The sequence below is a fragment of the Colletotrichum navitas genome (genome assembly GCF_030913465.1).
Source record: "Colletotrichum navitas strain CBS 125086 chromosome Unknown LY79scaffold_35, whole genome shotgun sequence".
Lineage (NCBI taxonomy): Eukaryota > Fungi > Ascomycota > Sordariomycetes > Glomerellales > Glomerellaceae > Colletotrichum > Colletotrichum navitas.
In genome coordinates, this window is record NW_026850581.1 from 79,879 (window position 1) to 92,579 (window position 12,701).

A 12,701-nucleotide genomic window follows, 5' to 3' on the forward strand; every position below is an offset into this window, starting at 1 on the left:
CCTCGTCCGTGGGTGATAGCGTGCAGAACGAACGATTACAGCAGCAGGCGGCATTCTTCGCGGGGGCCTTTGACTTATATCATGTATGACAGGCTGACGACTCTTTTCAGGAGTAGTGCTGACAGGCATACTTGCGGTCTGCATGGCAATATCACTCGTTTACTGCCTGGTCATTGGCCCACGTATCAAATAGAGTCAGGCGCACACCAAAGTAAGCTTACTTCATGTCTGGAAAAGGGGTAAGCGGTTGGTGATCTAAGGAATGTGGCAGAAAGGCGACTAGATGCAATAAATAAAGCAAAGACCGCTTAATAGCAATCTTGACATTAAGCCAGCAATGCTCTGCTCCTCGCCCCCACCATCACACTTGCTAAGAGTCGCTTATCCATGAACAACGCCTTTGCCCAAGGCACACCACGTCATGTTCCACATCCTTCAAGGTGCCTTCAGATCGGTTTGGAGGCCGGAGGCCGGAGGTCCCGGCCCGGGCACCGGGCACGTTGCAGCGAGACACATCAAACATACCGAACGGGCCTCCGATCACTACAGGCTCCACTTCCCGGACCGACAGCCCGGAGCCGTGGATCCACATTCTGGACGGGGCCTCCGTAGGGTTCTCGGTGCGACAAAGTGAACTCCCATGACGAGTTGGCACGCCCGGGATCCAAGACCGCAGATGGGTTTTTCGTCACCAGAGTCGGGATCGGTGAGCTACCGTCTCCCGAGTGAGCGTCATCAGTGCCTCAGGTGGGCGAGGGTACGTTGGTGGCCAAGGCAGTGTGAGACGGCAGTCTCAATTCGACACCCAGCTTTCTGAACACTTTGTAGTGTGTAGATGGAAGATCATCTCCGGCCCGAGCGGCGCAGACGGGTCTTGAGCCCTTGGCTTTATCGGTCGCGGCTCTGTGTTGATCGTTGACGTGGCAACGCGCACTCGCCACGAACCCTCGGAGCTTCACCTCCTCCCGCGCGTTTCTTTTTCTCCAATTCCCCTCCCCCAAGAGAGGAGACTAGCCGCTGGGGGCCGAGCCTCAGTCATGTTCAAAAACATTGTCTCACGACTTCAAAGACGTCGTATTCTCTTGCCAGATTCCCCCCTCGCGCGCTCATGAGGCCAGCTCGTGACAATGCGCACGACATCGCGGGCATCGCTCGGAGATAAGCCTAGATCACGCTAACGCAAGTGGCCCCTTCCGTTCGCAGGCACCAATGGTGAAAAGAAACAGGGAGAAAGAAAAAAGAAAAGAAGAGAAAAAAGCGGACAGCATGCTTTCCACAGCGCTGTTCCCCTATCCCTACATGAGGGTCGAAACTATGGCGAGACGCGAAGGCCACCGAATTATTTACCGCAGCATTAGGTAGGCGTGGATATCCCTCATAAATGTTGAATACAAGTCCTCGGGGCACGAAGGACCGCCTGGATCGAAGCGAAGTCGAGTCTGCACGGCGGGACTGTGTCCGTCCCTGAGCAAAGGGAGAGATTGCATCTTATGCCGGCAATTCTCCTTCCGTGCAGGATGGAATAATGCATGAGTGACATAGAGTGGCTTGCATGTATGCGTATGCACCTCTCCGTCGACCTGGACTCGCTTAACTCGGCAAACCCATCACCTTCTGTGAGAGACACGCCCTCCTCCTCCCCCCATCTCAACGCTTTCTTTTTCTCGTCCAACTTGCTGCGCTCCCTTATCTCTGTTGTCTCTACTCCCCACGCAGGTGGGCCTCACATTTACGACCTGCCAATCAGGGCCGGATGCTAGGCGAAGGATATCAATCAGCCTGGGAGTCGCTCTTGCGGGCTGAGTTTGTCCGCATTTAGCAGGCGAGCAAGCGAGCGAGAGAGAGACATCTTACCTCATCACTAGACCAGCTACCGAGACTTTTAACAGACGTGAACGCACCATTGAGAAGAAGCAAGAGGAAATTTAGAGCAAGGGGGAGGGCGAAATCTCAGCACACGAGAGATTGAAGGGAGGAGACTATGGATGAACCGTCGTTGCGCATGCGTGCATGCATATGCATGCACGAACAGAGCATGTTGTTTTTTTCATCTCCACCAACGGCTTCATCGTCCTCATGCTACCTCGATGCTGTAGCACCTCGCCTCCCTTCCCTTGCCCCCAACCCCTCTTATTCTTGTAGCCTTATTGCTACTGTCACGGTCCAGAGATACGTCATGACGCTTTCTGATCTGCTGATAGAGGAGCCTGTTGATAGAGGCGGTCTGCCGGTAGATGGGGTGAGGGAAAGAAAAGCTCTCCTGGGTAGTACAACTTTGCCGCTGCCGCAAAGTGCCACGACGTTTTGTGCATCGACGCATAAACAACAGTGAAGTACCGGTAGGATGCTTCATGAAAAAGATGCCGGGCATTTGAGAACAGAACGGGGTGGCTGCAGATGAAGCTTGCGGCGTCGTACGACCTCAGAATTGGGGGCACAAGGTTCCCCATCACAGCTGGTTTTCACTTGACTGCGACACGTCATGTAAGTAGACAGGTACACTATATCACGACAAGCATGCTGAGACATTCAGGCATCGCCGAAATCGGAACGCACAATGCACAATGAAAACAGTGTAAATTTTCATTATCGATTGAATGATTACTGCACGTTTACTGAATATGTGGCGGTCAGAAAGGTAAGGTATGTTCATCCAAAAAAGGAAGAAAAAAAAATGCCCCGCGTATAGTAAAAGGGAATAAGTCGCAAACCAGATGATTGGTCGTGAATGACAATCGCACGCAATTTGCCGCCCCGCGCCGTACCGTGCCCATCTCTAGTCAGGTATCCCCCTCTAAATTACACCAATTAAGGGAATGGTTTTTCTGGGAGCTCTCTATATGCTCTGGGCGTTCCCATGCCATTACCCATTTAGGGGTAGTTGAGATACTCTTGCGGTGTGACGGGCCAGGCGTCGATGCCATCCTGGATGATGGCAGACATACCTCCCTGAATATGACTCTGGATGTGGCAGTGGAGCAACCAGGCGCCAGGGTTGTTGACGAGGTACCGCACAGCCATCCATGTAGGGTTGTCGATGGCGTTAGGAGTCGCGAAAGTATCCCTGCGAGGGGGGTCGATCAGGTTCCAGCCAGTGCTGTTGGCGGCAACAGCCTCTTCGATGGAGTTCCAGGTGAAGTTGCCGGTGCCGGAGCCAAGCAAGAACATCTTATTGCCGTGCTTGTGAATAGGATGAGGGGGTTGCGGCGAGTTGACAACCTGGAAGACCATGTCGACCCAGGTACCGTTCTTGTTCGAGACGATGGTAGGATCGTTCTCATTGGTGTTGACACTGAAGAGAACAGGGGTGTCGTTCTCATAATCCGCGGGGAGGAGGACGGTCTCGTTCAAGGCCCAGAAGTAGGAACCGCCCGAAGTGTGCATGAAGAACTTGTGGAGGACATTGCCGTTGCGGGGGATCGGGATGGGCGGGTAAGGCTTAGCGAGGGCCTGGCGGAAGACGCGGACAGCGCTGGAGACCGGCATGCCGTTGTCGGCGACCCAAGGGGCAGAGGGCACGATCTGGGGCTCGGGCTGGCCCTTCTCGCGCCACTGGAGGAGAGCGGTACCGCTAAGCATCTGGGTAGCGATAACGGAGTCGGCGCGGATGGTGAAGTCACCCTGTTGCTTGTACTTGACGAGAACGGAATAGCGGTCGCCGTTGGTGACAGGAATGGCTTCAACCTCCTGGGGGAGAACGTAGGCGCCATCCATCGCGTAGACCCACATGGAGTGGTTGTCGATGGAGAACATGGCTGTGTGCAGGTGGTAAGCACCAACAATGTCGAAAGCAACCCACTTCTCAGTGTCGCAGTTGCTCTTCTCAACCTTGAAGGTCTCCTGGCCACCATCGCTGGGCTGGCAGCCGTCGAAGACGCCGGGAGGAACCTTGCTCAGGTCTCCCTGGCCACGGGCGATGATAGCAGCGGGGATACAACTGCGCGGTGTTAGTCAGATGGCCACCCTAGCATTTTGCGGCGTCACTTACGCCTTGTCTGTCATCCTGGCACCAGCAAGGTTGGCCAAGACGTCCTTTCTCTCTGGGGTCAAGAGCGCATCGATTTCCTCAGGGGTACGGCACGTGACTTTGCCCTTTCCGTTGAAAAGGAAGGAGTCATAGCAAGAGAACTGGATGTTGGCAGCTGCAGAGAGCTTGGTGACCTCCTCGGAGATCATGTGGCGATGATCGGAGAGGACGAGGGGAACGACCTTCTTTTCAGCCTTCTCCATAGCGTTGATAGCAGCACCATCGCTGGAGATCAGGCTGAAGGGCTTCTGGTGAGAGGCGGCAGGGTGAATAGTGATGGGGCCAAAAAGACCATCCTCGATGAGGCTCTCCCAGTGGGCGTGATACCAGTAGGCACCGTACTGGGTAGCCTTCCACTGGTACACGAAGCTGCCGCCGGGCGGGATGGGGCGCTGGGTGACGCCAGGGACACCATCGGACCAGGGGGTATCCAACTGCTCGATACCTGGTTTGAGGGATTAGTCATAGGCTGCCATTGAGGCGGGTGTGCGTCGGGACATACCATGGTAGTGGACGGTGGTCGAATAGGGGAGGTTGTTCTGAACCTTGATAGTGATATCGTCTCCCTCAGTGGCCTCAATCCTTGGGCCAGTGAACTGGCCGTTGATTAAAATCATCTTCCGGGCGAATCCATCGGGGGAGGCCGTCTCCCAGGTAAGATTCAATTCGAAGTTGCGAGACTCGGCGATGGCTCCCAGCGCCAGGGCCAGGGTCGGAAGAAGGTAGCGTAATACTGACATTTTGACAGCTGCGAGACGAAAGAAACGTAAACGAGTGAATGGATAGGATCTAAGACTGAGATCCAAAAGGTGAGTGAGCTGGTGTCCTTCCTGAGAAGTACGACTGAAGAGACGGAGGACGATCATGATATATATGGAAGAGACACATGCACTGCGCTCGCTTCTCCTTGGCCCGCCAGCAGAAGGGGGGAGGGGCGTACAAGGCAAGGGTGATGTGCCGTCCGCCATGGCGCAGTCCTTCGCATTGGGACGTATCCGAGAATGGTCGACGACCAGGGGTGGCGGCCAAGTGCCATGGTGCAGAAGGAGAGAGGGCGCACCTCCTCGCAGGTCCAGCTGCAATCTCGAGGCTCACAGACCAGACCTCAGGCCCAATCAGATCGATTCACTTGTCGTTCTAGTCGCGGGAGATGCGTAGTAGTCTGGGTCAAAGCCATGAACTCATCGACACCTTAGCCACGTTGTAATCCATTGTCGCCATCGGGATGCGGCGCGGGTTCGTTTCTAGTCCCTCCTGTCTCTGCTCCCCAAATTTATTTGACTTTCACCACACAACTAATGCCGGAGCTGGTGGCCGAGGGTCCGTGATTCTTTGCCTTTGCGCCGGCGCGTCGAGCTAGACATTCGAAGTGGATAGCGAGTGGAGAGAGACGAGAGAGAGCCGAGAGAGAGAGAGGGAGAGGGAGAGAGAGAGGGAGAGAGAGAGAGAGAGAGAGAGAGTGTGTGTGTGTGTACCTGTGTGTGTACAGTTTGGTGTGAGTGAAAGAGAGAGTATCAAGGTACCAGAGTGGATGATGTCAGCAAGCCGAAGAACAATCAACAAAAGCCAGGCAAAAGCAAATATTACAGAGGCAGAGACTATCAGACGCAGTCGCAGAACGAAAGACTTCGCCCCCTGACATCTGACATAAACCCCAAAGATCCTGGCCGGCGATCGCCTCACTATCTGCCGTAATTGGTTGTGGCTTGTCCGCAACGTCTCTCTCAGCTTGAGGTATCCGTATACGGAGCGCAAAGACAGACAATCAAAAAAGCATTGAGCGCCAAGCAGGGGATTGATCAACGCCCCACCCCTTCTTCTTCTTCTCCAGGACAAGCCAGAATAGGTGAAGAGAGAGAGAGAGAGAGAGAGAGAGAGTGAGAGAGAGAGAGAAAGGCCTGTCGTGACTTCAGGACGCAGGGTGTGTGCTCTCCACGTTGGCGCAACGCCAATGTAGCCCGTCCGGCCGCTAGTCCGGCTTGCAATTTCAGGAGCCCCCGGAAATCGCGATGGTCAGACAAGTGGCGTAAGCTGGACTAGCCGTCGTTGAAATTGATCGGGCGCGCGCGGACCGTCTTGATTCTTGGTGTTTCCTCGGCTGGGATCAGGTTCAGGCACCATCGAAGCCTTTTGTCCATCAAAATAGTTCATGCCGAGAAGCGAATCTCAATGCGCCACATCATAACGCTCCTCCTCCTCCTGAACGAACCTCAGGGACCCCCCAATCCAGCCCTCCTTGGTCAACGTCTATGCACAATGCACAATTTCCATCGCCGTTCCGCCTTCTCTATTTCTGGTCAAGGACTAAATGCCGAAGACCTCGGATCGGAACCTTCCATTCTCAATCTCGCCTTCGCCCCATGACCTCGCGAGTTGTTTAGTGATGCTGTCAAATCTGCATCCTTCCACCCGCCACCGCCCATACACTCGGCCGGACGACGCCAGAGATGCTATCCGCATCCACAAGGTGACTCGCCCGACAATCACCGTAAGTCAGGCTTGCGCGCTTGTCTCGTGCAAATTAGCAAGGGTCGAGACGCGAGAGTCGTCGATGGAGGTGGCGACCGACCGCGACGACAAGAAATAACCCTTCGTTCGTGGAGGCGCACCTGCGTTACTAAATGAATCATCAAGACAGACGGGTCTCGACCGTGACTTCTCCATTTGCCACAACTTTCTGCCCGAGGCTGTCTTGGGCCTGTGGCCTGATGTTTCGACGAGCGGGAAACATCCGTTGCTTGTCCAGGCTGCTGGGAACCGAAGCTTCAACGCCGGACGCGTCGCCACGTGCCTAGGCCGTTCGAGAGGAGCATTTTGCCCCCCCTCTCTCTCGCATCCCAACGAACGTATGCGTGTGGTGGGTGGTAGGAACAATGTCATCCCGTCACACCATCCAGCCAGCTCTTTGAGTGATGCGACGGTATGGGGTACACTCCGGACGACGTTGTCACGGTCCCTCCTATCGGATATGTCCCTCTCGGCGAGGCACATAAACCTTGTTGCATCGGCAGTCTGGCTCTTGCAGACCGTCTGATCAGAATTTATCCGATCGAAAACCCCCTCCCAGCCTCATGATGCTATTTTTGTGATGACGCTTTGGCGGTACTCTGTTGAATCAGGTTGCCGTGAACACTTCCTCACGATGCAAGGTTCAATGGCGGGGGGAGGGGGGTGACCATCACGTCACGTAGACTTCGTCACCTGAGGATTTTCTTGCTATTCGATTTGGAAAGACGAACAGGCCGGTTTCATTCCTAAGAGGAGGGGATTTCCAACAACGCTCCCAACATGAGTTCGAAGGGACCCGGTATTCTGGCCGACGTGGGAGCGACTCCTCCCCGCCTGGGTCCACTTTGGAGCCGTATTGGAAAGAACCTCACAAACTGTCCTGGCAGATCACACCAGCCTCCATCTATGAAACGGCTCTCCATCTGACAGACCTCGTGATAGAGATCCGTGTCCTAACATGAATATAGGCTTGGCAGGCTCTCGCCGTTGGTCAGGTGTTCCGAATACACCACATCCAGGAAACTGCCGACGGCAACACCCAGCACGGAAACAGGCCAAGGACCTGCGCTTCCCGCTTTGTCATTGCCAACTCTTGGCCAGTATTACACGGGTATGCACGGAACCGCGAGATGTGGCGCGCCGAAGATGGTGTTTCCTCCTTTGAACAGTCGGGCTCGGAGCTAGGTATTTGATTTACCCCGCAAAGGGGATATCCTCACTTTAGCATAACAACTGATAAAGCACCTTGGTGGCTGGTAATGCAGCATGGACTTGTTGCAACCCAAGTCGGGATCTCAGTTCCAGACGTCGAATTGGGGTGGCGTGGGTTCTCCAACGACGACAACCATGCGTCTGGGGAGAGGGTTCCATGCCGCTGACCAAGGCCTTCGAGCCCGTGCTACCATGGCTCGTCAACGGGTAGAGGTTCTTATTGGAACGTGACAGAGTTGCTACCCGAGCGCGCTTTACAGCCTTTGAGCCAAGCTGACTCCGTTGTTTCCGCAGGCCGAGGTTCCTGCGATGGTTGGGAACAAAAGCATGGAGGCAGGATTGCGGGGTACCGGCCAGTGACCTTCTTGAGAGCAAATTGATATGATCAGCGACAAATCCCCAGCGGAGCGGCGGTCGCCGAAGCTTGCAGCTCAAGGGGCAGCAAAAGCAGGCGCACCGACGAAGCTGCACTCCTCGACCAGTTAGTGCGTTCGAGGCTTAGCTCACTCATCATTTAGCGGTTCCATCGAAGGCCGATGCCAAAGGTCTTTACAGATAAGCGAAACCAGCCAAGGCGCCGACGGACCCCAAGTTCCTCTGCTATTGGGAAGTAGTTGTTTGACTCATCTGGGCAAAGTTGGATTGAGACTGATCGTATCGTGCTTCCTGGTGGTTAATTGCCCGCAAGTGTGTGCTTTGTTCGCCACAACTCCAGTAGCAATCCATAAGGAAAACAACCTGTCGAAAGGGAAACAGAAAGAGATTGCTCCGGATAACCTGCCTCTGAGGATACATCTTTGGCGAGAAGGATTCGAAAAGGCGAGATACCAGCATCAGCCTAGTCTGCCATTACCCAGCCTGTGGTTGTTCAAACTGGGGAGGCACCTGGCTGGTTGATCTTGCTGACGCTGGCTGTCGCTCGACTGCTCCAGCTCAGACTCAATGAACCGTGCGGGTCGTCGACAAATCCGTATGTGGGTATTTCAACGCCATCGCCGCATAAATTAAGGCTGGGCCATATTGCTGAATGGCAGGGACGTCGACTCACGGGTTGTCCGTCACCGTGAACCGCAAAGGCAGGTCGTGCGGTGCGCACGATATTGCACCATTCCTTCCAAAAGGCAAATGATCCACCCGTCTGCGGGATTGTAGAGGCTGGCAATGAAAAGGCTACCCTATTCACAGCTGCAACCTGGAAGCTTCAACGCAACACGGACCAATAGGGCTGAGGAATTTTTGACTTCCCCAATGCTAGAGTGAGCGCAGCCACAGTGCCAGCCACGCAGATAGCCATATCACGTTCAGTTGCAGGATGAATACTCCAAAGACCGTTCGACATGGCCCCCAGCCGCTTGACGGGGCCGATGGGCGAAATTGACAAGTGCAGCAGACGTAGCGGCTCGGTTTAAAGAAAGCCCGATGGTGAGCGATGGCAAACTGGACAGAAGGCAGTCATTCGTCAGACGTGGGAGGAAGTCGTCGTCATCTCTGAAGTCGCCCCAGACGTCGTGTGTCTTCCTGCATGCCGAATCAGCCACAGTCAGTCACTGGCCTTGGCGCCATCATCAAGGGGGCTTACTGCGCATCCCGGGACCAATTTGTATCAGCCCCGCGAGAAGGGACTTTGGCTTATGTCTATTTTCGAAAAGGATGACGGGGAGGCTCTGTTTGGATGGCGGCGCCTTCAACACTCAATCGAAAATAAGGATTTGAGGGGTGGCGTTGGTGAAGGTGAAGGTGAAGGAAAGGAAAGGAAGGGAAAAGAAGGGAAAGGAAGGGAAAGGAAATTAGTCACTTCCAAACCGGAGAGGTGAGATTGCACTGCTCCTGCCTGCTGTCGACCTGGACATCTGGAGACGGTCCACTCCACAGCGGTGGGCACGTGCGTGCCTGCTTGTTTGTTCTAGACTGACTCTCTCGCTTTCAAACGACGTAACTTTCCTCTTTCGGTGACCAGGAAGTGACGGTCTGAAGCCTCATGTCTGGGAAAAGCCACATAAAAACGCAACTTTGCCTCTGCTTCCAAATCCTTGCCCTTCTTCCACGTACAGATACTGCGCCTCCACCGGCACTCCCTCGGGAAGTGCAGCGAGAGAGGCTTGAGATGTAACTCAACACCGTGGACCCCATCGGGGCCGCAAGTAAACTTGATATCTACCTGTTGGGATATGAAACCCGCTTCCAAATACAGACATTTCCAGAGGCTGAGCACTTGCATTCCATTCGCTCTATGGGCACGCTGACGTGCCCTGAGAAGGTCGTGCGAGCTATGATTTCATTGCAACGTAACATGGAAGTCTTGTTTGCCTTCCTTGAAGCAAAACCCTATACAGGAGACGTAATGTCCGACGACATCAATCCTACAAGCTTCAAGACAGACTGGCAGACATTCTTTCAGGTAGTCATAAATCAAGTGTTTGATTAAGTGCAAGCTCGGCGCAATGATCGCGGCCCTACTTTTGTTGAGAAAATCATCGATATCGGTCAAGCGAGCAAAGGACACAGACCATAGCATAGGATTCGCCGATACACAAACAATCAAATAGGAAGGGTTTCCGTGAAAAAGCCAAAGGGTGAGCTTCGCATTTTCAAGAAATACCCCCGAAGTAAGCACTGCAACAATTCGGTTTGCTATCATGTATTCCTATCTATATCCCGTACCTCCGATCAACTTGCTGATTGATATCTCTTACCGAGAATTAGATGCCACATATTGCGAATCTTTGCTCTCTAGCGGTATCAGTCTAGGTTGTTGAATTCTTAGTACAACAACCTGGCAATGCTGTTGGTAATATGGGCACATCCTCACGGCATGAGCCACCGGCCGCTTCTGATGCTTGCATCTATCGGTCACCAAACGGACAAAGTGTTGGTCTAGTATGTTCAAACCCCGACAGAAACATCTCATCCTCGTCACAACATACTATTGATCGAATGCCATACGAAGATCTGCTTCGGATAACACGGACTTGTCTGTATCAAGCACGTGACTTCCATGTCGTCAAATAAGCCCAGATACTACAACATCCGATAGGTGGATTTCCAGGCCCGCCTCTTTGTCTACGACGTGTTTTCCAAGAAGAGGGATAGCCTAAATGCTAGCAGCTTCTCACCGCGGACTGATTCCACTTGCCTCATCCCCAGGGTGTTTATCTGAGTGTCTGAACACTCTAGCCGAGGAGGCAACGACTGACCCTTTCGAGGGAGGAACTGTACTAAACTCTGGAGATCTCACTCACAACAATCACCATCGAGCGCATACCTATTCCCTGAGAACCGACTTGGAGCCTCTTAATCGATCTCTTCGTCAAGAGAGCACGAAGACAGCTTCCCGCAGCTTCCAACGATGGGGCCTGCAAGCATGTAGCCAGGCATCGACCTTGACAAAAACCGCTCTTGCGAATTTGAGGCGAAGAATGAATTATCGCATATGTGGGTGCTAGACTTCAACCCCTATAGCACGAAGAAACATGAAAAGACCAGCCGGAGGTTCCGCCGGCAGCGGCATCGCGGAAGAAATGAACCATGGCATGACATCAGATATTGACGAGGAACGTACGATTTCAGGGCAGCGAGTGACCGCAACTTTCTGATCGAGAATCCCGCAAAGGCCGTTTTTGAAAATGTCCTGCTGAGAGTTGGCGAACAAGACGAGTGACGGTGCTTTCTCTCCAACCGCACTTGCTTCACGAGAGGCCGATGGCATCTTAATTATGGTAGGTTGGGCCTATTGCATATATCCTTTATAGTCTGTTTCGAACGAGAAGGGACGAACCTAAACGCAGAGTTGGGATCCTGAGCATTGCGAGACCAAGGGTTAAGCGGTGTTTGTCCCCCGTTGCCAGACTACGGCAGGCACGAAGGTCACTACAAGTGGCTTCCTCTCCACAATACTCCTAGCAACATCAATCCATCCAACCACGGACACACATCATTGCACCCGTCCTTGGACTTATTGGCCCTTTTCGATCAACCTCTCTCTGGGCGGCCTAGCTTGTATTCAAGGAGTCTTTCCTAACCGGCAGCAGGTTCCGAGGAGCGTCAAGCGTGGCTGCGCAGCGTCGATGAAGATGAGATACGTAGACGTGGCGTTGATATCCCCCCATGTCCATACATACCGGGCACGACAAAGTTGCACTTCTTGTAGGCAAAATGATGAGAGCCAGGGCCCGATGAGCCTGTCCCGATACACAAGTCTCAACATTGCCCCTGGGCTTCCCCCTCCGCCTCCCTTCGCCAAATCCAGGAAACCCCATTCGGACCGCCAAAAACATGAGTTCTCTGCCGCTCCGGGGGGGCTCCGCGGTTCATACACATATGGCAAGTTTCGCGAACAGCAAACCGGACACGTGCGGTCCCCCAAACTCTCATGCTGCATATTCCGTCAAGGAAGATGTCACACATGAGATGCGACTTATGGATCCAAGACATCGGATGATCTGCCGCGATCCCCAATCCCCGGTCCCCGGCCCCCGGAAGCCCCCGCTCATCCCGAAACCCCCCGCCCCGACGTAACATCGTCCCGACTTCGCGTAAACTTCCCTTGCCGTCCCCCCACCCGGGATCCCATGACGCAGTCCATACCGTACTTCCCCTCCAAACATCGGCCGAAACCCGCGCTCCCGGAAAAACAACCTAGCTCATCGCTTCATCATGCAAACCCAAGCCTTCCGTCACCCCATCTCATCGGCTCAATCATCTCATCTTGCGAGAATCCTTTCTCCTTCCATTTCACCCGCCGTCCGTCCGTCCGTCCTGAAACCCTTTCCTCGATTCGACGACGTCACCTCAGTCATCCCCCACAACGGGAGAAGGAGAAAAGAAGAAGCGGATACTGAAGCTCCCAAATCACTCAAACACCCTCGGGAAATCGTTTTGCGACGACCTTGCTTGTTCGCCAAGAAAGAAAAGGACAAGGAAGGAAAGAACCGACGCGGGGCAACGCGAACCGAAG

General features: G+C 53.9%; 2 protein-coding genes across 2 annotated transcripts; both read right to left on the reverse strand.

The window, feature by feature from the left end:
- Positions 1–2,871: 2,871 nt before the first annotated feature.
- On the reverse strand, positions 2,872–4,767 carry LY79DRAFT_516779 (multicopper oxidase; the record flags this gene model as incomplete). The annotated part of the gene is made up of 3 exons (XM_060554859.1): positions 2,872–3,937; positions 3,989–4,472; positions 4,530–4,767. 3 exons carry the CDS (start codon positions 4,765–4,767, stop codon positions 2,872–2,874), a joined length of 1,788 nt encoding a protein of 595 aa, XP_060413403.1.
- Positions 4,768–6,456: 1,689 nt separating this feature from the next.
- LY79DRAFT_230153 (uncharacterized protein) lies at positions 6,457–7,410 on the reverse strand. Its single transcript, XM_060551672.1, has one exon. The coding sequence runs from the start codon at positions 7,016–7,018 to the stop codon at positions 6,521–6,523; it is 498 nt and encodes a 165-aa protein (XP_060413404.1). The 5' UTR covers positions 7,019–7,410; the 3' UTR covers positions 6,457–6,520.
- Between the last annotated feature and the right edge of the window lie 5,291 nt (positions 7,411–12,701).